Below are 25,357 nucleotides of genomic sequence, written 5' to 3'. Positions count from 1 at the left end.
AATCATCCAGATAATTCAGGACATTTTGATGAAACATTTTCTTTACTACTACTGTTTATAAACTTTTTTCAAGACCAAATCGTAATCTGTTTACTTTTGGTTGTTTCAGAAAAATTAATGATACAGTTCTGTAGTCATACAGAAATAGCTATTTGTTATACTACTACTACTACTACTACTAGTACTACTACTACCAATAATAATAATAAATAAACAAACACAATATTACTATCCCACTTCTTTTTAACCATGATTATAATTGAGTGAATATTTAGTTATCACAACCACATGGTTTGTTTTTGTGCATTTGTTTTTATTTTTATTGTTTGTTTGTTTAAGTAATTACAGTTACATTTTAGATAATGCACTTTAGAACTTTATTCGTAGCAGATTATTCATCAGCAGAAAAATAAATAAAAGACGGGATCCCAGTTGCAGTTGTAATCTACCTTCTAACCAGACGGGGGCGCTGTGACGTCTCGACTTCACAGAGTGACGCTCTTGGTAACAAAATCTGTTGTTAAACGTTGCTAAGGAAGTAACGGAGCTTCTTTTGGAAATAGCCAGTCTGGGGGCAGTAGTTAAAGGTAAATGTACTTCACTCATATAATTGTGAAAGAAGTATTGGATGACAAAAAATAAAACGACCAAGGTCCATTATTACGAGTTAAAAACGTCGGTTTAGAACGCTATTTAGCTAGCTGTAAATATGGAGACATAGCGGTTTCTAGCATTTAGCTTCATCAGCTACAACAAAATACACAGTCTGCTTATGTTGTGCCAAAATAACGTTTGTAGCCAAATTAGGTGTCCGACACGCTAATTCTTAATAAAGAGTTTGCTCATTTTTGTTGATGACGGCTTTTTATTTGTTAGCTGCATTAAACATGAGAAAATGGGATATTTGGTCTGTTTTTGCTATTCAGATAGCATCAAACCCACCAGTAAACAGATCAACTTTAATGACATTGTGGCTAAACTTATTTGAATTTTTCATTAAGTCGTATTTTTTTCATATCTGCTGGTGTTTAGCGATGAGAGAGCCTCATTCAGCTGGAAGCAGGAGTTTTCTGACATAAGAAGAGGATGGCAGCGAATGGGGAGAACTGTACTCTGTTTTATCCCTGTGAGTCATCTGAAAATGGAGAGAATGGCACAGACAGGGGGACCATCATAAAGTCCTTAGGGGTTGTAAAATCTACCTTGGAGCAAAATGAAGCTTTTGCAACTATTGCTAGAAATGCGCCAGAGGAGACTACAAAATACCACCCTCGGGCCCCGCTGGCAACCAGCCTGTCAAAGTGCAGCAAAAGAAGTGTCTCAGCAGAGGAGAGTTTAAGAACCAGGAGGCTGAACAACAGCCAGGAGAGCCTGAGTGACAGAGCTGAGACCGGCTCCTCCACAGACTCGCTTAAAGACCAGACAGAACCAGTCAGGAACGAGGAGGACTTCGATGTGAGACCTCAGTCTGCTATCACTACAGGATCTCCTGTGAGCAGTCTGTCAGAAGATGAAAGCAGGCCACAGGGCCTGCAGAGTGTCCTGGAGGACCATCAGGGATCCGGCAAGGTGCGACTGTCTCCAGTGCATCCCACAAGGACACACACTGCTCAGAAGAACAACTTTGTGTCAGCCATTAAAGAGCTACCTAATAGGATTGGTAAGGATTGTTCAGATTATCCCGCCCTGACCACAGAGAGGACTGGAGAGAAAATTCACAGGAACCTGAGTGGCAGCAAGCTTCTGGAGAACATGGGGTCAGATAGTGGCTCTGTAAACTCCTTAAAGTCCATCTACAGCGTTCTTAGTCCCATCAAGCCCAAAGACGTGAGAACCAGGTAGGTTAACCTAGCAGGCCAGGCAAGTGAAGGCTTGTTATTCCTACTTGGTAGTTAGAAGCAGGCTTTAAGGGTGGAGAGTTAACATAATGACACTGGGAAAGTAAGCACATGTAGGACTTGCTAAAGTTTTATTATTTATTTATATATAAAGGTTTTCTGCATTTTTTGTTTTGCATGTCAAATCCACTACATTTGTCTTTATCAGGTCAAGCTCTAAAACGTAGAGTCCAGTTCAGTCAAGACGTTAAAATCTTATGTAAAAATAAAAAAGCAATTTACAAAGAAGTATTTCATTTACAGAGATGGTGAAAGCTTAGGAACTGATGGAAATAAACTGATCTGGTCATATTCTGCGTCCTTTTGGTCCCCAGCCCCCTCCAGGTCTCCCTCATGTTCCCTCTAGTCACTTCATACTTAGTTATCCCATCCCATTTAGTGTTAGTCTCCTCATAGACTCAGGCGGTGGATCAGGAATCTAGGGAGCCAGCGTCTGGGGCACAGGAGGTGACGGGTGAGGACCGGGCTGGTGGTGACCACTGCTGCTGACTGGCCTGTAGGCGGCCCCGGCCCCCCAAGGTTCCCCAGCTCCACCGCCTGAGTCTCCGGCCTCTTGAGTCCCTGGCTTCCCGGGGTCCTCCTGGCCCTGCCTCATCGCCGCCGGCGCCCCAGAGTCTTCTGGTCTCCAGTAGGAGGCGGGGACGAAGACTCTAAACTGGGGAAACTAAGGAGACCAGAACCAAAAGAGAGGGAATCTATGAGGAGACTAACACTAAATGGGATGGGATAACTAAGTGAAGTGACTAGGGGGAACATGAGGGAGACCTGGAGGGGGCTGGGGACCAAAAGGACACAGAACATGACAGATATTTGATGCCTCCTAATCATAAATGTGACTTAAAACATCCACATCATTTATAAAGGATGAGTGAACCTTGTACATTTCCTGAATTTATACATTAGTCAACAAAATGCTTTGGAAAATGTCATAATTGGCTGATGATAAAACTTCAAACAAGGGTTGATTTAGCTTTCCAACGCCTCCATTCCAGGAGCTTCCTAGAGGGCAGCATGCTGGGAAGTGGTGCTTTGCTCGGGGCTGAGGAGCTGGACCGATACTTCCCCAACAGGAGGGTGGGATTCTACGTGGTCACGTGGAACATGCAGGGTGGGAAGGTAGGAGGAAGCCCTGAATCTGCAGCATCTCACACCAAACCAAGTGGTAACTAAGCTTCTGTCCTTTCCAGTTCCATCCAGCCACCTTGAACGATCTCCTCCTTCCTACAGATTCTGAATTTGCACAAGATTTTTATGTCATTGGAGTCCAGGAAGGGTGCCCTGACAAGTTGGGTTTTTCAGAAATGAGATGTGCTGTGATTAAAAAAAGAGGTTGTGATTGTTGTAAACTGTGTTAAATTGGTGTGTGTGTGTGTGTGTGTGTTTCTGCAGAAGGGAGTGGGAGACCTGTCTTCAGGAGACTCTGGGACCTCACTACGTCATGCTGTATACAGCATCACATGGTGTTCTGTACCTGACTGTATTTACCAGGAGAGACCTCATATGGTTCTGTTCAGGTTGGTTCTGTTTCAGATCTGGTCGGCAGTGGTACCCCCAAGAGGGGGCATGGCCACCCCTAGAAAATTGCTGGCCATCTCACTGGCCCCCCAGGGAAGGCCCCTCCATTTTAATAAATCGTATAAATGTTCACCCAAAAATTAACCTTGTTCAATCAAGACATCAAAGTAAAACCTTATGAAAATAGAAAATGAGTAAATAAAAGAAATCATAATCAAAAACATATAAAGGTTGCTGCAGCTCACCAAAAAGTAGAATGTCCATAGGTTTTGTAAAGATGGCTGCCCTAGCAAGCCATTCTATATGTAATCTGGCCATGACGCATAGACAGCTGGGATGAGAATCAATCCTCTAAATCTGAGACCATGGTCTCGATTCAGAAAAGGGTAGAAAGCCTTCTCCGGGTCAGGGATGAGGTCCTGCCCCAAGTGGAGGAGTTGAAGTATCTCGGGGTCTTGTTCACGAGTGAGGGAAAACTGGAGCATGAGATCGATAGGCGGATTGGTGCTGCATCTGCAGTGATGCGGGCGTTGTACCGGTCTGTCGTGGTGAAGAGAGAGCTGAGTCAGAAGGAGAAGCTCTCGATTTACCGGTGGATCTACGTTCCTACCCTCACCTATGGTCATGAGCTTTGGGTAGTGACCGAAAGAACGAGATCACAGATACAAGCGGCCGAAATGAGTTTTCTCCGAAGAGAGGCTGGGCTCTCCCTTAGAGATAGGGTGAGAAGCTCTGTCATTCGGGAGGGGCTCGGAGTAGACCCGCTGCTCCTCCACATCGAGAGGAGCCAGTTGAGGTGGCTCGGGCATCTGGTCAGGATGCCTCCCTGGTGAGGTTTTCCGGGCACGTTCAACCAGGAGGAGACCTAAAGGTAGACCCAGGACATGGAACACCTGGCCAGGGAACGCCTTGGGATTCGCCCGGAGGAGCTGGCCCAAGTGGCTGAGGAGAGGGCTCTCTGCTTAGGCTGCTGCCCCGTCACCCAAATCTGGATAAGTAGCTGAAAATGGATGGATGGATGGATGGATGGACCCACAGACGGGCCTCTGTCGTGGGGCAGAATCTATGTCTGCACATGATTGGACAGCGCTCGGACCAATCAACAACATGACATATTCATTGCTGTGAATGAGTGAATGAAGGAACAATGAAATGCACAGCCACAGGCAAAACTCTGCCTGACGTGCCACAAGGACCGATTTGGTGCGCCACCCCAAAATTCTCACTGGCCCCCATGAAAATGTTGCCGGGGCACCACTGCCGTTTGGAACGAGTGAAGTCCTCTAATGTCTTAGCTGGATTTGTTGGTTTATAACATTTACTCTCTCTCTACAGAGGTGGAACACGCCACAGTCACCACCAGGATCGTCTCTCAGATCAAGACCAAAGGCGCTCTGGGAGTCACTTTTACCTTTTTTGGCACTTCGTTCCTTTTCATAACGTCCCACTTCACATGTGAGTGTGGGACGTTAGCCGTTTTCTCACTGAGGAAAACCTTTTAGTGGAAGTAGGATTTATTCTGACCTGACCAATAGAAACCCATTCTGTAACGGTTTTTAATGCGTTGCCTGTTACAGCTGGGGATAGCAAAGTTTACGACAGAATACTCGATTACAACAAGATCATCGAGGCTTTGGGGCTTCCTAAAAGCCTCCCAGATACCAACCAGTATCGCTCCGACCCATGTAAGCAAACAGTACAGAAATAAAGGCAAACCTGCTGCATGAGTTTCTGGCAGGAAGTTTTTATTCCTTCTGCCTTTCAGCTGACGTCACTTCCAAGTTTGACCAGGTGATCTGGCTTGGAGATTTTAACTTCCGGCTGAGTGCAAACCGTTCCGACGTGGAAAACATCATGAAAGGCTCAGCAGGTGGCGACAGGAGCCCTCTGCTGGAGCACGACCAACTCTCCAAGGAAATGAAAGATGGTACGTGTGAAGCTTCTGATTTCTTTAGTTCTTCCAGGATGTGATGATGTCATTCTTCCCCTCCCAGGTTCGATCTTCAAGGGCTTCCAGGAGGCACCGATACGCTTCCTTCCTACGTATAAGTTTGACATTGGCTGCGATAAGTACGACACCACGTCTAAGCAGAGGACGCCTTCATACACAGTAAACACACACACACACCTGCTGCTGATGTAGCTGGGCTCACAGGCTGCCTCTGATCTTTGTTAGCATTTCTAGCAGCTTTTAGTTTAATTGGAGGGTTTTATGTCAACAGGACAGGATTCTGTTCAGGAGCAGGCAGGCCAATGACATAAGTGTGCTGAGATACAACAGCTGCTCCAGCGTGAAGACGTCTGACCATCGACCCGTCATCGCCGTCTTTCAGGTGAAACTCAGGCCAGGAAGAGACAAGTGAGTCCGACGTGCTCCACTTTGTAAACTACAGCCTGCTTAGTGTCAGGACACATGATTACTAGGTTATCTGAATGAAACAGAACATTCTTGCAGCTGGATTTCTGATTCTGACCAAACTCTTGCCTCATAGCGTGTGTGTGTGTCAGTATTCCTCTGTGTGCAGGACAGTTTGACCGAAGTTTGTATTTGGAGGGCATAAAGAGGAGGATGGCCGCCACAGAGCTGAAGAGGAGGGAGGCTATAAAAAACCAAAGCAGCAGCACCGTCTGCAGCATCTCCTGAACGCCGAGCGATCTCTGGGGTTGCACAGACTGGATCAGGACCAAAAGGAGGCCGGGGTTGTCTCAACAGCGGCACTGAGCGGTGAAACTGGCTACCCTCGTCAGCCCGGGGACCTCAAACTAATCTTTACAGGCAGTTCAGCCTTCTGGAGCGAGACAGATTCTGCATCAGTTGGAGTTTTCCATCCCTGTTAGCGTCTCACACCGTAGTGTTGGCTTTTTAGGATAAATGCCTTGCTGTTTATAGAACTCTGCACGATTTAGCTGCCTACGTACTGGGACGTGACTTTCTGCGACTGAAGCCGTTATATTTGTCACAAAGTTATTACACTGCAAAACCTGATTTTTAGACATTTATCGTTTCAGTCTAAAAAGAAACGACTCACCTTGAAAAACAACACATTTGAAATAAGGTAAAACTGTTTTAAATATCTTGTTTGACATGTTTTTAAGTCTTTTTCTGGAGCCAGTCTGCTAAAACGACCCTTTAGGGTTAATGAAATGCCGCTCGGAGCCCCACCACCCCGCGGCCAGAAAACCAGACTTGCAACTTTCGAGTTACCGTCCGGTCCCTGCTGGTGGAGGGAGTCGTGCAGCTGCAGTCTGCTTCCAGCACGCTCCCTGCTTGTTTTAGATCGTTAACACAGCCGATTCGCTTCATTTAGTGATGAATCGCTTTTCTAGACACTAATGTAGGCTGAGGAGACTAGGTTAGGTTAGGTTAGGGTGTTAAAAAGACCAATGTGCAGCAAGGAGATGGGTTTAATATTCGGTTAAACCAGTGAATTAGTAACAGACACTAGGGGGTGCTAAAAGCCAGTAAAACTGCTCAGTGTAAAAGGGTTTGTAAGAATTCTTGCCAAGCAATTGTTGGCAGATTATTTTGTCAAAGCAAGAAAGTATATTTAAGAATATTCACCACATTTCACGTCGTTTTTGCAGTTAAGCGTTATAATGTTAGACTGAAAATGAGATTAAAACTCTAAAAGATGAGTTTTTGCAGTGTACAAAACATTCACGAGCTTACGGGCACGCGTTGGTTTCAGACCTTTGATGCATTCAATGCTTTTGTTTACACTTTTTCTAAATAACACAATTAAACATGATTAGAGATGCCTTTTCTATTGTTAGTAGGCCATGTGATTTTCTGCAGCTAACTCAACGCCTTACCTCTCATGCAAACACAAGCCTAACGTAGTGTTGGCGTCCAGTCCAGGCTTCCAAAGCTTGTGTTGGTTCTAGAAAAGTGCCTGTGGGTCTTGTTTTTAACGTCACCAGGACCTCTTGCCTCAATCTGTAACTTATGGTCTCATCTAAGATGTGACGTTGTGTAATAAATGTTGTTAAACAACACGAGTTGACTGAATCGTTTTAATGTTCTGCTGAGCCAGCTCGACAGCGTTAGCAGCTGCTGCACAGAAACCTCAGCCGTCGTGATAAAAACACACAAATGCTTCCACCAGCTGTTTAACAACACGCTCGAAGAAACAGTCAGACTGAGAAGATGACCCACTTGTCGTTTTTACTAAGATTTTAATACAAAATAAAAAGATAAAGTGAAAAGTTGTAACTTTCAACAGTCACTGAGACGCATCGACCTGCTGTCCTTCATGCTAAATCAGTTTCACTCACCTGCGAGGGTCCGAGCATCAATGAAACAAAGACGGTACAGAACTCTGAACAGAAAAACGTTAGAAACTCCAACCTCAGACCGCAGCAACCCACAACACCAAAGACTGATCGGGTACGATGATTTCTGTTGCAGGAGAAGGTACGTGACCTCCGCCACCAGTCCCGTTTTCTTACCCAAGCGGTGAAGATTCAGTGCAACAATCACTCATTCACCAGCGTACAGCAACCATCACTCATTCACCAGCGTACAGCAACAATCACTCATTCACCAGCGTACAGCAACCATCACTCATTCACCAGCGTACAGCAACCATCACTCATTCACCAGCGTACAGCAACAATCACTCATTCACCAGCGTACAGCAACAATCACTCATTCACCAGCGTACAGCAACCATCACTCATTCACCAGCGTACAGCAACGATCACTCATTCACCAGCGTACAGCAACAATCACTCATTCACCAGCGTACAGCAACAATCACTCATTCACCAGCGTACAGCAACCATCACTCATTCACCAGCGTACAGCAACAATCACTCATTCACCAGCGTACAGCAACGATCAATCATTCACCAGCGTACAGCAACAATCACTCATTCACCAGCGTACAGCAACAATCACTCATTCACCAGCGTACAGCAACCATCACTCATTCACCAGCGTACAGCAACAATCACTCATTCACCAGCGTACAGCAACCATCACTCATTCACCAGCGTACAGCAACCATCACTCATTCACCAGCGTACAGCAACCATCACTCATTCACCAGCGTACAGCAACCATCACTCATTCACCAGCGTACAGCAACCATCACTCATTCACCAGCGTACAGCAACCATCACTCATTCACCAGCGTACAGCAACCATCACTCATTCACCAGCGTACAGCAACCATCACTCATTCACCAGCGTACAGCAACAATCACTCATTCACCAGCGTACAGCAACCATCACTCATTCACCAGCGTACAGCAACAATCACTCATTCACCAGCGTACAGCAACCATCACTCATTCACCAGCGTACAGCAGAGTTTCGTCCCTGTTAAAACTAAAGCAAGCATGTTTGGCTTTCTGCCCACAGACAATAAATACTGATGCTCCAGCACCGCCCACATTGAGATTACTATGGAGTAAAATATTTCTCTTAACCCCCCAACCCCCCGGGACTCAGGCCAGAGACCAGGTATTAGTCTCCCCCAGACTGAGCTGTGCAGAGTTCTGTGTCGGGAGGGAACACTAGTGTAATCTTCCAGTCCGGTTTCTTTACAGCCACGTCGGGATTCTATCGGAAGAGGCGATAAATGCGAGGCAGACGTCCATCTTTGCTCGACAGAGCGGCCTGAATGTGTTCGTACGACGGCAGCTCCGTCAGGTCTCCCAGAGCCGCCACAGCGGGTTTACTGCGCAGCATCTTGGTGGTCACCTTTTTAATGTCACTGGCTGTCACGCTGCCTGGAAATGATGAAAATATCTTTTAGCCCACGAGCTGGACTGAAGCCAGGCTTTTGAACTGAAGAACTTACTTATTAGATGACAGAGCTCGTGCGGCAGCTTCCTTTTACCCGTGGAGAGAACCTGGCGTCCAACATCCTCGAAGATAACGGGTCGCGACTCGAGATTCATCATCAGCATGGACTTGAGCTGAGTCTTGGCTCTCTCCAGCTCCATCTGGGTGTACAAGAGGACTTTTTTAATACTTAGCTCTTGTTAGACAATAAAAACTAATGAAGTCATATTCGTGGTGACCATTACCTCTCCGGCACTCCCACCCATCTGAATAAACTCCCTGGTTATGATTTCCACCATCTCCCGCACCTGAAAATGGATGTTAGCAAAACGACATGAGTCACGACTCACGTTACTTACGGATCAGCTCAACAAAGACTGATTCACTCGTTCATTGCCAATGACAACTCAAGTTGTCATTTGCATTTTTTTTTTACTGTATGGGCGTCGGACGAGCCCCCGCCCCGTAAGAACAAACATCCCAGCTCTAAAGCCGAACTTCATCCGCATACGTCACACGTTACGTGATCAGGAAGCAGAACATCCATGTGTTAGGAGATCGTTTTGGGCCGCTGATGTAAAAAAAAGTGAGGCGCGAACCGGAAGAACGGATGACGCTCAAAACACGCGGATTCTTCCTGATGCAAGAGGTGAGTCTCCTCTTTGTTCTGTAGTTTTGGCGTTGATGTCCATCATAGTGGGCAATGTGCTGTGACCCTCAAAAAACAGTAAAAACGCTGGCAGCGAAGGGTTTTCTGATCAGGAAGCGGCTGGCAGTGAATGAGTTAACAACAAACATCAGGCTTTTTGTAGTTTCTTACTGGCGGCAATAAAAAATAAGCTAATAAAATCCCAAATTTAGATTTCATACTCGGTCTTTTCAATCAGAAGCAGAACGATCTTGTCACTTCTGCCTGAACCTGAAGAAAAAAAGCTGCATTTTCATTTACTGTTTGTCAAGACCAAGGTAGAGCAGCCTACCCCCGGCTTTCCAGCGAATGAGTTAGCAGCGCGGAAAAGACGGGGTTTTCCCACGGCCTTGGCAGCGCATACCAAAAGATCATGAAATCACAAGAGAACTGCGAGATCACACGTGATTTTGCTATTAAAAAAATCAAGGAGGCTGGCAGCACCTGTGACAAAGTTTGAAGTCATTCAGTTTGTGTGAAATAACCCAACCTGACGCAGGAAATGAGTTTTTTTAGTTAAGCAATAAGAGATTTGCAGATTTGTGTTTCCATTTAGAAAGTTGCTGGATGCGTTACTCCTCCCGAGCTGCTACCCCCAAATATATTCTTATCGGGTCTACACAAATCACGTAGGTGACCTGTTTTGGATTTAAAACGGTGAGAATTGACTGAAAGGTGAGGGATTTTCACGTCTAAGACACAAGGCACACACTAGCTGCTGTACCAACCTGTCTGGGGTCGGCACTAGCGTGGATGCACAGCAGGCCGCTGTCCTCGTAGCTGTGATGGTAGGAAGTGGCGTTGTACATCCAGTGATGTCTGAAGCAAAGAAACATTTACACATATTGAAAGAAAATCATAGATGAAGTCTGGGATTTAATTTTAAGTGACTTTTAGACTAAAAGACTCACCTGTTGAGTACGTTCAGGTACAGGCGGGTGAACATGCCTTTGCCTGGTCCTCCTGCTGAGAAGGAGCCACCTCCACCCATCATCATATTCAGCACTGCAAATGGGATGAAGTCATCCTCCTGAGAAGTGGACATTAATTTACTCCAGATGCCTCAAAGCAGCGACGGGAGACTCTGGAACACATTTAAACACCAACCAGGAAGGAGCAGCTCTCCAAGCCAATCATGATGTGGGTGAGCTCTGGGATGGGAGTGGGGCCGAGGCTCACATCAGACATGTCCTTCTCCATCTAACGGAACAAAAATCATTATCATCCGTTCATTTTAAAACCTCAAAAACATTTTAGCTGAAAAACAGCAGATGTGTAAACACCTTCACTATTCCACCGGTGTACTGAGCCACCGAGAGGTCCACATTAGCAGCCGGGCTTGTTCCCCACACCGGTTTGGCATCCAGCAGATACTTCCGAGCACTATCAACCAGCTGCTCGTGCTCGATTCCCACGCCTGCCAGCACCATGCGCTCAGGACGGTAGTAGTTACGCAGGTAGCTGTGAAGCACGGTCTTATCAAGCTTGTCCACATTATCCGCTGGGCAAAAGCGAGGAAGCCCGACTGTGTTTCCTCGATACGCAGCCTGCAAATAATTAAGTTACATTAATTCTGGTGTCTTGATGCCTTTGAATCAAGCAGCTCAACAGAACCTGAACATTAATGGTGTGTGAGGGACGAAAGCAGCTTTGTTGGAACTTGTGAACCTCCACCACATCCATCATTTCACTTGGTCAAAAACGGGAAAGATTTAAATTGGCTTTGAAATGTACAACCCTGGCAGCCTTATCCAATCACGGAACGTCTCATTTTGAATGATCCGGTTCCATCCATCAAACTGCGTTCTGACTGCCTCTCCCCCTTCTGCACATACCCCTCTATGTGCTCGAACCGTGCCTTCTCGGCCAGAGGCAGTTGAACAGGAGATGAAGCCAGACCCGAGCTGGCGACATCACCTAGAATACTAAATTGTTATAATAGGTGCATAGCATGTTAGGAATTATGGCAGAAAAGGTGCCAACAAACGTACAATCGTACTTACAAAGGCTGTGGCCAAGAAAAAACTGATGAAGAGTGAAACGAGCAGAGTGTGCAACTGAACAACGATGTCAGGTGATACAGCAACAATAGATGATGTCATTCTGCTCAGTCTCTGGCTTTATGTCACACTGAACCTGGAAACCCCTACAGGCAGCAGGTGGAAAACTCTGAGGAGTACCCAGTGACTCCACCACCCAGCCAATCAGTTTAGTTGTCGAGAGTCACTCGCGGAGTGGTTTTGGCCCAGTCCCGTACTCTTGGAACCACATCAAAGCAGCTGCTGAAAAGCTGGGGAAAATACAGACTTGTGCTCTTGGTAGGGTTGGGCATCGAGCATCGACTGGAACCGGGACCAACTGTTAGTTTTTCCTGGAATCGTTCAGTTTTTTATTTCGATTCCTAGAATGCCGACGGAAGAGGAACCCGAGGCCGATCTCCGGGAAAAATAAACGTTATCTGCAAATTGTGATCAACGCTTTTCAGAGCTGATCACACCAGCTGTGTGTGTGCAGCACGAGCCCCCGCTCCCCCCACCAAGATATAAACAAACACGTCTGCCGAACTTTTACTCAGTGATGTAAACTTTAACTCCTGCAGCGTAGAGGAATCGTGTTAAACACGTCAACACGGTGGATTTAATAGAAGCTTTAAAGAACAAACTCTGGACGGTGTGAGGTGAGTTTGTCTCACTGCAGAAATAACAGCTCAGGATGTGCTGAAGAGGAAGCAGATAGAGGAGGAAGAGTAGAGGCCCCAGCACAGAACCTTGTGGGACACCATGGGTAAGAGAGGTGATGGAGGACCTAAACTTGGAGACGGCCACAGAAAAGCTACACTCAGAGAGATAAGAGGAGAACCACCCCAGAGCAGATCCTGATAGGCCTACCCAGTCTCTCAGCCTCTCCAGTAGCAGGTCATGGTCAACAGTGTCAAAGGCTGCAGTCAGGTCCAGCAGGACCAGAACAGAACAGTCCCCTGCATCAATGTGAGTCAGAAGGTCATTAGAGACCCTAAGAAGAGCTGTTTCAGTAGAATGAAAACGAGAACTAACCATACGGCGAGCAGGAGGTGGGGACGCAGAAACTGACAAGTTAAAGAAAATGCAATGGTGATCTGAAATATAAACGTCCTCAGGACAAACACTGTCAGCGTTTAGACTCAGGGTAAAAACAAGATCTAGAGTGTGCCCCCTGGTGTGTGTGGGGCCAGAAACATGCTGGGTAAAGCTGAAGGAGTCCATAAGGCTGGAGAAATTCATGGCAAAGTGATCAGAGGGATCATCAACGTGGATGTTAAAGTCACCAACAATCACCAGTCTGGACAGCTTCACAGTGGAGGATAGAAAGTCACTAAACTCCTGAAGGAAAGAACTGTTTGGACCAGGTGGACGATAGACCACAGCACAGTAGAACGGGTCCTTACGCCCGACTTTAATCAGCTGCAGTTCAAAGGAAGCAAAGTGACCAGAGGTTGTAGAGCTACGTGGAAGATGGTCTCTGAAAACAACAGCTAGGCCTCCACCATGACCAGAACCCCGGGGCTGGCTAAGAAAAGAATAACCACTCGGGCAGAGTTCAATCAGAGCAGAATAATCAGATGTTTGCTGCCAAACTTCAGTCAGAAACAGAAAATCCAGGTTTTTAGATAGAATTAGATCATTGAGCAGGAAGGACTTCTTGTTAACAGAGCGGGTGTTTAATAGAGCCATGCTGAGTGAGGTGGAGGAATCAGAAACTACAGAAACAGCTGGAGTTAGTGGACGTAAATTAGCAGGGTTAGATCCACGGTGTTTATAAAAACCACTTATGGAGGAAACAGGAGGAGAAACCACTGAGGAATGATGATAAACCGACCTTAACAAACTTGGACGGATGAACCGCGTCGCAACGCGGCCTGGCGGGAATGCGGAAGTGGCGCTCAGGTCACCAAACAAAGGACAACAAGCTAGAAGATTGTGCCGATGTTTACCAGATAAACCACGCTTTAAGAGAAGTCTTATTCTCACATGGATTCCTGCTCGTTTACCTCTTTTCCTCCGACGTTTTCCCGGGACCGGACAAACATAGCCGGAGGCGGGCAGCTCGGGACCGTCGACTGGTTCCGGGCCAGTGCGCCGCTCAGGTAAACAAACAGGATGGTACGTCCTCGGTGCATCTTGGGCGATCGTGAACGAACGGAAGGACAAAAGAGTCTGGCGATCATAGGAGATGGTAGCGGGGACACTACTGAAGAGGATCGCAGACAGGAGCAAGGTGGAAAAGAGGAGGTTAGTGGAGAAAAGTTTGAAAACGTGGCCGGTGACCGCGGCTGAGCCAAGCACAGGCGCCATCTTGTTGCCGAGTTAAAATTCATGTTGAAGTTTAGATGATGTCATCAAGTAGGACCTGTGGTTAGCTGGCTTATGTAAAACATGTCATGTCTTTATTGGAACCGGGAATCGATAGGAACCGGAATCGAAACAAGGAATTGGAATCAGAATCGTTCAAAATCAAACAATGCCTAACCCTAGCTGTTGGAAAGGCCAACAGCTAGGGTCCAACTGGACCGAACCCATTTAAGTCACAGAGTAGGGCTGTTGGAAAAGCAGCATTTAATCGAGAACATCAGAACCAGAACTCACAGCGTGGATCATCTCCGTGAGTAACGGCTCAGGGTCCGGCCTCATGTTGAGATCTTCTAACTCAAAGCGCACGGCCATTTTGGTCATCTCGATCTCTTCATCTGCATGTAAAGAGACACGGTTAACTTTGTGAATGATGCAGCTCAAGCTGGCATCTCTGATGTGAAACGGGACTCACCAAGCAAGCGAGGCTGAAGAACTGCGTCGGACAGAAGGCTGACCACTGTGTCCAGACCTTTAACTTCAGCAGAAACTGCATACATGGTGGTGTCTCTGCACAGGAAGACATGCATCACAAATGTAGATTTGCTCGGTTAAAGGCTGCGATTAAGAATTTTAATCCTGAAACTGTACCTTGATGTTTGGCAGTCGCATATGCCACCATGTTTTTCCAGCGTGAGAAGGATTTCATCTTTACTCCCATACTGTGCTGTAGACTAAACATGTTGATAGCTTAACTTTAAAAGCATGAACTTTGTGATCTTTTTATTTGAAATAGTTAAAAATGATCTTACTTACAGAAAACGCAAGTTTCTCTAGGAATTGTGCAATACCGCTTGGATACTTTGCTTCATGCCTGGATCCAGAATTTATCAAAACTAAAAAAAATAAAATAAAATAAAATAAAAATTAATAAATATATATTTAAAAATTATCCAGGCAGATCGTTCAAGTAAAGATGAGACAATTACAATTTGTGCTAAAGATGCAACTTACTTCCAACTGTGCAGAACTGACCAAACTTGTTTTGGGAGGCAATTTTCAGACCATTTTCCAGAGTGGTAATCTTTGTCTCATATTTTTCCTGGCCATCCACAGAGGCAAACACTGGTTTTGGGATGCCAGGCAGGGGTGTAGAGAGAGAAATATTTGGGTATCCACTACCGCTGCTGCTGTACTTCCTGTAAGCTGCGATTCCAAACCTTTGACAAATAAGAACAAATAAAGACCATAAATTATTTATTCTGATTTTTTCAACCAAGACAATGGAGCAGGGGGCTCCCACATGTCCACAGGGGACACACCCGGTGGAGTATATGTTGGATTCCTGGAAGGAGTGGAAGATCATTTGCCTCTCCCAGCTGTCCATTGAGGATATCGAAGACGTGTGGATATTCAGCCTGATGATCGCTGGATTTCTCCTGATTGGAGTGGGAAGTAGGGCTGTAGCGAAGCCTCGACGAAGTCGACGGCTCGATTCTAAAAATTTGTCGACGTCAGATCCGGAAGTCGACGCACTGCGCCCACTTGTTGCATCCCCAGGAGTTTGTAAATAGAGGAGGAATCTGCCTGTTTTTCCTCTAGTTCGCCCTCTTCTCCGCCTTCACTAACATCTCCGCCAAATACCGAAGACCCGGAACAATGTCCGTCCACTACTAGATTATTTTCCTGTTTTGCCCCTTCGTCTCCCGGCAACGGACAACAACTTCCGGGGTCAGATGCGCTGCTCCGTCTCTACCGCAGATGTAGAAAATCACCGGGAGCGTTTCTCCCTTCATTAAGGAGCTTCTTTCAGACATGAGAGCTGTTTTGGTGGTAGCAGTCTCTCCTCCGTGCTGGTCTGTTTGCTGCTGGGTGTTTTTGGTTTATTTAAACTTGGTAACTTGAACTTAATGTTGGTAAAGCTACTGTTAGCATCTTCGCTAACAGCTTCTTGCGTTGGGATAAGCTGTTACGTTTTGGTTTAGAGTTCATGTTTTTTGTGGTGTAGATCTCCCTTTTATTACATTTAGAGTGTTGTGGGTTTTCGGTTTAGTGTAAAATATCACCTGAGTTTGGTTTAACCCGTAACACCACTCGCCTCACGCACATAAGTGACCAAAACAAAGCAGCATGGAGACACTCCATCTTCTACCACCTCTCAGGCAGCAGCCTGCGCTCCCAAGTTCTACACGTCACCAGAACATAACCAACCAACACAATAAAAGCAGTGTTATACAAAATGGAAGGCCTGTAGTGTTTATTCTCTTACAGTAAGAATTTATCAATTTTTTTTGAGGAATTTATTTGAGATTTTCTGGTTTTTGTTAATTGTGCAATAGAAAAATAATCATTAGATTAATTTTCTAAATAGTCATTAGAATAGTCGACTATTCGATAAAATAATCGTCAGAATAATCGTTTTAAAAATAATCGTTTACCCCCAGCCCTAGTGGGAGGATATCTGGTTTTCTGGAAATTTGGGAAGACGGGAGCAATTGGAGAGCGACCCGCACCCACGGAGAGCACCGTCCGTGTGGAGACTTCACAGACTGGGACGTTACTTGAGGTGAATTGTAAGCTGGACAATGTTCTAGCTGCGATACCAGTATTAGTGCACAAAATGGATGTCATCTCGGAGAGAGTCACCGGACGGTATGGACAAGTTTAAAAACCTGAATTGGCTTCACTGAAGGACTGGAATGATCAGTTTAAAGACTGAAGGCAGAGAGGAAAATTATCTCAGCCTGACCCTAACAAAGTCTTGTTATCCGAATCTGACGCCCTGGTAGCCTTGAGCTGCAAGCAACTAAAACCCCCACGAAGGAATGCAGACAGATGCTGTGAAAACCCGACCCCCACCCCTCCTGGTGGAGAGTAACTCTGAAGTGCCTTTTTTCCCTCCTCCTGAACCAATCCTCATGTTACCCTCTGATCTCTATTAAGGTAGCACGGCTCAGGGTTGCGAATAGGGTTGTCACGGTGTGAAAATGTAACCTACTGTGACCAAAATTATCACGGTTTTCGGTTTCATCGCGGTATTTTTTTAAACGCGTTACATTTTCAGACAACTAAATAAACCCTGTATATCAGGAAAATATTGTCCTCAGTTTGTGTCTAAATTCAGCCTAAAATGTGTTATGTTGTAATTATGTTGTTTATTTGTTTACATTTTTCCCCTTTAGTCTTTAAAATACCAATATTTGCCCATAACTTCTTATTTTATGTCTGTTTGATGTCATCATTTTAAAATATTAGATCAGATGATACTCAGTACTCAAGTAGCCTTCTAATCAGATACTTTTGTACCCTTACTTGAGTAATAAACCCTATATCAGGAAAATATTGTCCTCGGTTTGTGTCCTTCCAGTGAGCTTTGCAGATGTGGGAAAATGTCATCAGGCAGTAATCGTTGTTAAATTCATAATTATTCTCGGAGAGAGACCAACTCAGACCACCATCAGAAAAAAGGTCCAGCAGAGGATGTACTTCCTGAGGCAGTTGAAGAAATTCAACCTATCACCACAGTCGATGAGGCAGTTCTACACCGCTATCATCGAGTCCATCCTCACCTCCTCATCACCGTGTGGTACGTTGGAGCTACCACCAGGGACAAGAAGAGGCTGCAGCGTGTCGTGCGCTCTGCAGAGAAGGTCACTGGCTGCAAACTCCCCTCCATTCAAGATCTGTACACCTCTAGGACATTGAGGCGTGCAGGTCGGATAATAGCTGACTCGTGTCACCCTGGACACAGTCTCTTCGACTCGCTCCCATCTGGCAGAAGTCTCAGATCCATTCGGACCAGAACCTCTCGCCACAAAAACAGTTTCTTCCCCTCTGCAGTTGGACTTTTGAATGAAAATCCTAGGGCAGCCCACTCAAGTTGATTGGTCCCAGTCACGTGACCCGATGCTGTGCTTGAACCATTCAGCAAACACTCAGATTAATACCTACACGGAGTAGATAGCTGCTTCTCTAATTCCTGCCACTTTTTACATTAGTAATTTTATCATGAGTGTTTTATTAGTTCTTATATTTGCTTATCTCTTAATTAGGGCTGCAACAACGAATCGATGAATTCGATGAAAATCGATTACTAAAAGCGTTGGCAACGAATTGCGTCATCGATTCGTTGTGTCGCACAACTCTTCCAAAAGCGCCCCCCCCCCCCCCCCCCCCGTTGCGCGCAGACCAGAGCAAGTCAGATCAGCGCGAGGGAGAGCCTGCAGACTTGCCTGCTGCGAACCGGTTCCGCATTGTTGCACAGCGATCCAGGCAGCTGCTTCCAGCGCACGGTCCATTCTCAAAGTGGCGCAACCAAAAAACTATAATTAGCACACGATCGTTCTCGTCTGCACATGTTCTCTATTTTCTGTCTTATTTGTGCCTGAAGCGCTCTGCTGCGGAGCTCATCACCTGTGCTGTGGTGATGTCACCTCACGCAGCATCGAAAACGCACTCTCCGCTTTTCGGTCAGGAGATCCCTTTGATCTGCTCAAAAGTAACTGATGAGGTGAAAAGGTAAGAATCCAGGCAACAGATTTTCTGGAGAGTTTAGAGGAGATGCAGGAAGATGAGAGACAGACAGGACAGGAAAATAGTTCAATAAAAACAAGAAAACAAAGTAAAATGTAGGTAGATTCATCTCCACTACACGTTTTTACCAGTAAAAAACAATAAGTTATACACATGTAATATTTATACATCTGATACAATTCAGATCACCTTCAAAACTCAGTCACACACCCAGGGCCGTTTCAAGACATTTTGGGGGCCAAGGCAAAATGTCCCCCCCCCCACCATAACTGGGCTCCCCAGAAGCCTCTGTGTAATTCATACCCTCTCCAGTAGTATTAGTTATACAGTGTTTATAAAAGCCCCTCAGACATTACTGACATGTTCTAATATTATCAGATGAAAAACTAAATTATCAGACATGCTGTCTCATCTGCTGCTTTTCTAAACTTGCAAAAAGTAACAAAACCATCTGAAAGCCACTATTTGTGGATTCTCTGAAAGTTTCCATGGAGTGTGTGACAACTTATTTTTTCATTGATCCTATCGTCTAATCTCCCAGCTGAAACAAGCATCCTTAATAATCTGCACAGGAAGCTTACCGATGCTGTAGTAAAACAAAAGGTATAATAATTTATTATTAATAAAACCTTGTTGCAGCACTAAAGCAGAAAAATGAGATTTTGCATTAAATATGCAAAATATTTACATATGAATTGTTTTAGAGCTCTTTTATTGGCAGAATCTGATATTAATTTAGTTCTTACAAAAAATGGGTCCCAACGTGGTTTGTGTGGCGTTGCCATAGTGTGACGTCATAGGCACAGATCCCCTGTCCTCTTGTTTGGAAATGGAAATATGATCACCCTACATTAAACAAACTGTCCACCCGGGCTTTTGCGCTGCACAGAGACGCTTCGCTGCCTACGACTGAATGTCAGTTGAGAGTCAGTCTCATGCAGACTGACCAATGAAGAGAGGGCCTCAAGTTAAGACTCTCTCCTCATTGGTCAGTCCACACGAGGTGGGTCAAAGGTTACTCTGGGCGGGTTACGTGTTGTCAGGCATTCAAGTATTGAGTATATTTACTGCATATTACAGTAAAATATTCTGTATGTGACCACATTATGGTGATCCTTGGGTCGTGATGACGGAGCCCTTGAATATTGTTGCCCAGGGTACAACAAAGTGTTAATCTGGCCCTGGTTCCGCCGTCACATTCCCGCAGAAACTGGTTGATCACACCGGGGCCAGACTACTAGCATGTGGTTTTACAACCACAATGTCCTCAGAAGCAAAAACGCTTTTAAAAGGGAGGGAGGAGTCCTAACTGTTGCTGCAGGCGTGTTGTGTGAGAGTGCAGTTATATACTGGTTAATATATTTTTGGGTTCAGTTGCTTTCATGTGGCCTAATGTGAGTCTATTTGGGATCATTGGAATGATCAGCAGCATTTTTTGATGTGACTTTATGGCAGTTGCCCAGGGCATCATCGCAAGGAGGATGGCATTCATTTACTTTTGTTTTATTTGGTATTTTTTCAGTCATTTTTGGAAATAGTGATCAATTTTGATTAATTCACAGCCTATGTTTAATTACATTTAAAATAAATGTCAACAGATGAGATCAAACAAAACCGATGAGAATTGCCCTTAAGCTGTTTAACTTGGACCAAGCATTTTAGGTCACAGATAGATGTAGCTTAGGGTCTCTGTCTATACACCTTATAAGACAATTTAGGTGATGGCATGTTGTTTTTCTGCTATTGAACTGTTTTCTAATAATGTTGTGTTAAATAAAGTGAAGGAAGGAGAGAAATAACGTTTCCCTAGCAGTTTTTAAAAATTTCCCCATGTAATCCGATTAATCGATTAATCGTGTCGAGACCCCATCCGATTAATCGATTATCCAAATAATCATTTGTTGCAGCCCTAATAATCATGTAAAACGAGAAATAAAACTGTAGTAAATATTTAGATAAAAGCTAACCTAAAAAGATGGGTCTTGAGTCTTGACTTAAACACATGAATGTTCTCTGCGGCCCTGAGGTCCTCTGGCAGCTCGTTCCAGAGGCGAGGGCCATGACACTGGAAGGACGCCTCGCCGTGAGTTTGTGTCCTGACTTTAGGGATGACCAGGAGACGCCTGCCAGAGGAGCGCAGAGGCCGCGAGGGTTCATATTGTAAAAGCAGTTCTGATAGATAAGAAGGCCCAAGACCGTTAAGACACTTAAAAACCATTAGAAGAACCTTAAAATGGATCCTGAAACATACGGGGAGCCAATGCAATGACTCTAAAACTGGTGTCATGTGCTCCCGCCTCCTGGTCTTCATCAGGACACGTGCTGCCGAATTTTGTAGGAGTCGTAAACCTGAGATGCTCTTTTTGGGAAGAGCAGAAAGCAAGGCGTTGCAGTAGTCTATCCTACTGGTGATAAAAGCATGCATCAGCATCTCCGTATTGGCCCGAGAGAGAATGGGGCGGACTCTGGCGATGTTCTTTAGATGACAAAAACCTATTTTTGTGATATTTTTAATGTGTGGGATAAAAGTCAGCTCAGAGTCAAAAATCACACCCAGGTTCTTCACTTGTTCAGAAGGATTAAAAGACAGAGATTGTAATTTCGGTAAAAGCTTCTCTCTCTGGGCCTCAGGACCAATGACTAAAACTTCAGTTTTGTCCTGGTTGAGCTGGAGAAAGTTCTCTGCCATCCAGGATTCGATGTCTAAAATACAGTTAAAAAGTGCATCCATTGACCGAGAGTCATCCAGAGACACGGAGATGTACAACTGTGTATCATCAGCATAACTATGAAAGTTAACCCCGTGTCTCCTGATGACTCCGCCAAGAGGGAGCATATGAAGATTAAAAAGCACTGGGCCTAAAATTGAACCCTGGGGCACACCACATGTAATCCCATGGACCCTAGAGGAACAGGTATCCAAGCTCACCATGAAAGTCCTGTCTGTGAGGTAGGATGTGAACCATCTATGTACAGCACCAGAGAGGCCGATCTGTTGTAAACGAGTTAAAAGAATAGTGTGGTCTACTGTATCGAAGGCAGCACTTAGATCCAGTAGGACCAACACTGTCAACTTCTGTTTATCATAATTTACTCTAAAATCATTTAAAATCTTCAGAAGGGCTGTCTCGATGCTGTGGTTCACCCTAAAACCAGACTGAAATGTCTCTAGGACATTATTAGTGTTTATAAAATCATTTAGTTGATTTAAAACCAGCTTTTCTAAAATTTTGCTTAAAAATGGTAAGTTGGATACCGGTCGATAATTGTTCAATTCATTAAAATCTAAATTGCTCTTCTTCAACAGGGGCCTGACCACCGCCCTTTTAAAGGCAGCAGGAAAGACCCCGTCTGAAGGGAGCAGTTCATCAGGGTTAAAATCTCATCACTAAAAGATCCATAAAATTGTTTAAAGAACGAAGTTGGAATTGGGTCCAGATCACATGTGGTGGGTCTCACTGAGGAGAAAACTTTATCAAGAGTCTCAGCTTCTACCAGGACAAAGCTGTCCAGCGTTTCCTCTGGTATAGACACACATCCAGATCTATCTAAGACCTTATTACTTATGGAGGGTAAAATATTCCGTCTGATGGTGTCTACCTTCCCTCTGAAGTGGGCTGCAAACTCCTCAAAGAGTGCATTTGAGGGTGTTTTCTGAAGTGAATTGGAGGTACGGTTTAAAATGTTGTTTATGGTGGAAAAAAGTATTCTGGGATTGTGTTTATTGTCTAGAATGAGTTTGGAAAGGTATGCGTGTCTTGAATTTCTCACTGCGTTATTATATGATTTAAGTAGCTCTGTATATATTTGATGATTTATAGTTGTTCCATCTCCGCTCTGCAACCCTGCAGTTTCTCTTTAGTTTCTTTAGATTTTCATTTCTCCACGGTGAAGCACGTTTTGAATAAAAACTTTTGATTTTAAGTGGAGCGAGCAGGTCGAGAGCGGATTTCAGTCTACGGTTAAAATCATTGACAGTAAAATCACAAGAGGCAGTTACCGGAGTGGGAGGGATCTTTCTAAAAACTTCATGAAAACCTGCAGCCACTTCAGGGGTGAGATGACGCTTCCTTACAGTTCTCACGGAGGGTTCCAGCTGGATAAAACTGGTGATGCTAAAAAATACACAGTAGTGATCAGAGACAGCCAAATCAATAACAGAGGACACACTGGTGGACAGGCCATACGTAATGACCAAGCCCAGGGTGTGTCCTCTGTTGTGAGTTGGCTGTGTGACATGTTGACTAAACTCCATATAACTCAGAATATTTAAAAACTCCTTTGAAAAAGGATCAGAAGGATTATCTATGTAGATTAAAATCACCGGCTAAAATGATCCTTTCAAAGGAGTTGTGCAGGATTGATAAAAACTCTGAAAATTCTTGAATAAAAATGGCACTCTGCTTAGGAGGCCGATCAACTGTGACACATAAAATCTGAGGAGAGCTAAAAACTGCCGCTGTATATTCAAAAGTGGTAAAATTATCAAATAAAACTGGTTTGGCAGAAAGTATTGATGAACTAATAAAAGCAGTACCGCCTCCCCTTTTGCTACTCCTCGTAGAAAAATTTAAATCTGGCGGAGAAGCCTCTGTGAGAACAACAGGTGCATCTGAACTCAGCCATGTTTCTGTTAAAAGCAGACAGTGAAGATTAGGATCTAAAATCAGGTCATTTATTAAAAACGTTTTGTTCAGCAGAGGACGAACATTTAAAAGAGCCATATTAATAGTAACAGGTGAAGGAGTGACTGTATTAACTGAAGGTGGGACTTTTGGTAACTGTTTTAGAGAAGCTACTTTTCTGATCAACCGTAAATAATACTATCAGTAATAGCGACCAACCACACAGTCGATCACGTGCTTCAGCAACTCTTTAAGAGAAAACAAGTATATGCAGCTTTTCTTGCTTTTGTAAGGAAAAACAATATTTTCATTTGTTTATTTCCAACAAATCATAAAATGAGGACTGGTTTTGGACAAAAAACCACTTTATCTTGACTCATTAATCCAGGTTAGAGTAATTTAATGCACAAAAACACTAACAGAACTTCTCATTATTTCTCAATCATAAATGCTGACAAACACTTAGCTCGTATACACGTCTGTACACTGTTACTAAACAAAAACAAGTCTGTCCAAACCTTAACCATGTTTTTATTACCTACCAAGCTTATTAGCCAACTCTGCAAACACAGTAGAGCCTTCCCTAAATAACGATTACTGAAAACACACAAAATTATCATATAAAACGTACTGATCATCATCCGACTAAATGTTAAGCGCCTGTTAATAAACTCAGTGATGACAAATCAAACAGGCGGCTAGCACTTAGCGTTAAGCTAGCACACAGTTCATCTTTGGAAATGGCATAAGAGTTTTAAAGTAGCACGTGTCAGTGAAGCGCGTGACACTGCAGATGCTTGTTATACCGTTTCAAAATATTTGAGCTTAAAAGTGTCAGTGTTAAATGTTTTACCTGTGAACCCGATTCCAAGTTCTGCACTTCGACATGTGAGTCGCCATTCTGTTCGTCTTTAACCAGAAACTAACCCGGATGTTCATGAAAGATTCCTTCAGTTCTTCCGGTGCAGACACGCCCCCTAGTGTCCGTATGAGTTAAACAGTTTGTCCTGAATCTGAACCATCGACATTAATATATCTGAACAAAAGTAATTATTCTAATCTTGTTCATTAAAATACCACAAATTAATTATCTGCACTCTCGTGGTTTAAAAGTGACGAAATCCTTGTGTTTTTGTGTGTGTACAGTCAAACCATAGACTGTTTTATTTAATGTCCTGTGTGTTAACACCATCATTCATTCATTCATTCATTCATTCATTCATCCATCCATCCATCCATCCATCCATCCATCCATCCATTCATTCATTCATTCATTCATTCATTCATTCATTCATTCATTCATGTTTGCTATGGATCAGTTATAGAATCATGTACAACATACTGAGTTTCCCTAATTTGGGTTCTGAAAGCCAGATCTAAAACTGATCATGTAAAGTGTGCGTAGGTGGTTTAGAGAGGCGGATCATTTATTTATCCATCAACGAATCAATTCTAACAACCAAACTGGACATCCACTGAACAACATCAACTCTCACACTCTTCTTTGAGGCAGTGCGAAGCTGCAGTAAGGACTCAGCAGAACCATCAGCTACAGCTTTTTCTCCGGCCCCAACAATGCTGTCCATTTTGCAGGTCACCAAGATGATTTGCTGGATTTTTGTGCTGTTTCACTGCAGCTCTACATATGAGCTGCAGGACACCATCCATACGCTGAAGGAGGAGAACCTCCACCTGCAGCACCGACTGGAGAACCTCACCCGTGCCCTCAGAGAGCTGAAACACCTGCTGTCAGAGCACTCTAAAGGTAAAAGCAGTTTTCACACATGTTGTTGTGGTTGGACTACATCTGTAATGGACATGCGTGTCTCACTAAACACAGCTTCTGAGGGGCAGTATGACCCTGGGTATGTCCACGCCTGGAGGGAGTGGTCCCAAAATGGTGAGATCAGTTGCTGAACTTTTTAAAAACCAATCCTGATTTGTTTCATTGTGTCCTAACAGCATCATATTTCCAGGTATTA

At 44.4% G+C, this 25,357-nt stretch overlaps 2 protein-coding genes across 2 annotated transcripts; one reads left to right on the top strand and one right to left on the bottom strand.

Moving 5' to 3' along the window:
* The first annotated feature begins 462 nt into the window (after window positions 1-462).
* Window positions 463-6,284, top strand: inpp5e (inositol polyphosphate-5-phosphatase E). The gene is made up of 11 exons (XM_015960583.3): window positions 463-587; window positions 1,033-1,838; window positions 2,891-3,014; window positions 3,086-3,183; window positions 3,288-3,412; window positions 4,749-4,868; window positions 4,991-5,098; window positions 5,179-5,340; window positions 5,408-5,523; window positions 5,636-5,772; window positions 5,922-6,284. Exons 2-11 carry the CDS (start codon window positions 1,087-1,089, stop codon window positions 6,055-6,057), a joined length of 1,878 nt encoding a protein of 625 aa, XP_015816069.3. The 5' UTR covers window positions 463-587; window positions 1,033-1,086; the 3' UTR covers window positions 6,058-6,284.
* A 2,079-nt stretch (window positions 6,285-8,363) lies between these two features.
* pmpca (peptidase, mitochondrial processing subunit alpha) lies at window positions 8,364-24,323 on the bottom strand. Its single transcript, XM_015960584.3, has 13 exons — window positions 24,229-24,323; window positions 15,232-15,437; window positions 15,034-15,113; window positions 14,869-14,951; window positions 14,693-14,787; window positions 14,515-14,615; window positions 11,176-11,439; window positions 11,000-11,092; window positions 10,804-10,922; window positions 10,621-10,711; window positions 9,450-9,512; window positions 9,221-9,365; window positions 8,364-9,149 (listed from the first exon to the last, which is right to left on the bottom strand). Exons 1-13 carry the CDS (start codon window positions 24,312-24,314, stop codon window positions 8,980-8,982), a joined length of 1,596 nt encoding a protein of 531 aa, XP_015816070.3. The 5' UTR covers window positions 24,315-24,323; the 3' UTR covers window positions 8,364-8,979.
* Between the last annotated feature and the right edge of the window lie 1,034 nt (window positions 24,324-25,357).

The sequence above is a fragment of the Nothobranchius furzeri genome, chromosome 10 (assembly GCF_043380555.1).
Source record: "Nothobranchius furzeri strain GRZ-AD chromosome 10, NfurGRZ-RIMD1, whole genome shotgun sequence".
Classification (NCBI taxonomy): domain Eukaryota; kingdom Metazoa; phylum Chordata; class Actinopteri; order Cyprinodontiformes; family Nothobranchiidae; genus Nothobranchius; species Nothobranchius furzeri.
The sequence above is the reverse complement of the archived record's forward strand: the minus strand, read 5'-3'. Positions and strand labels throughout refer to the sequence as shown.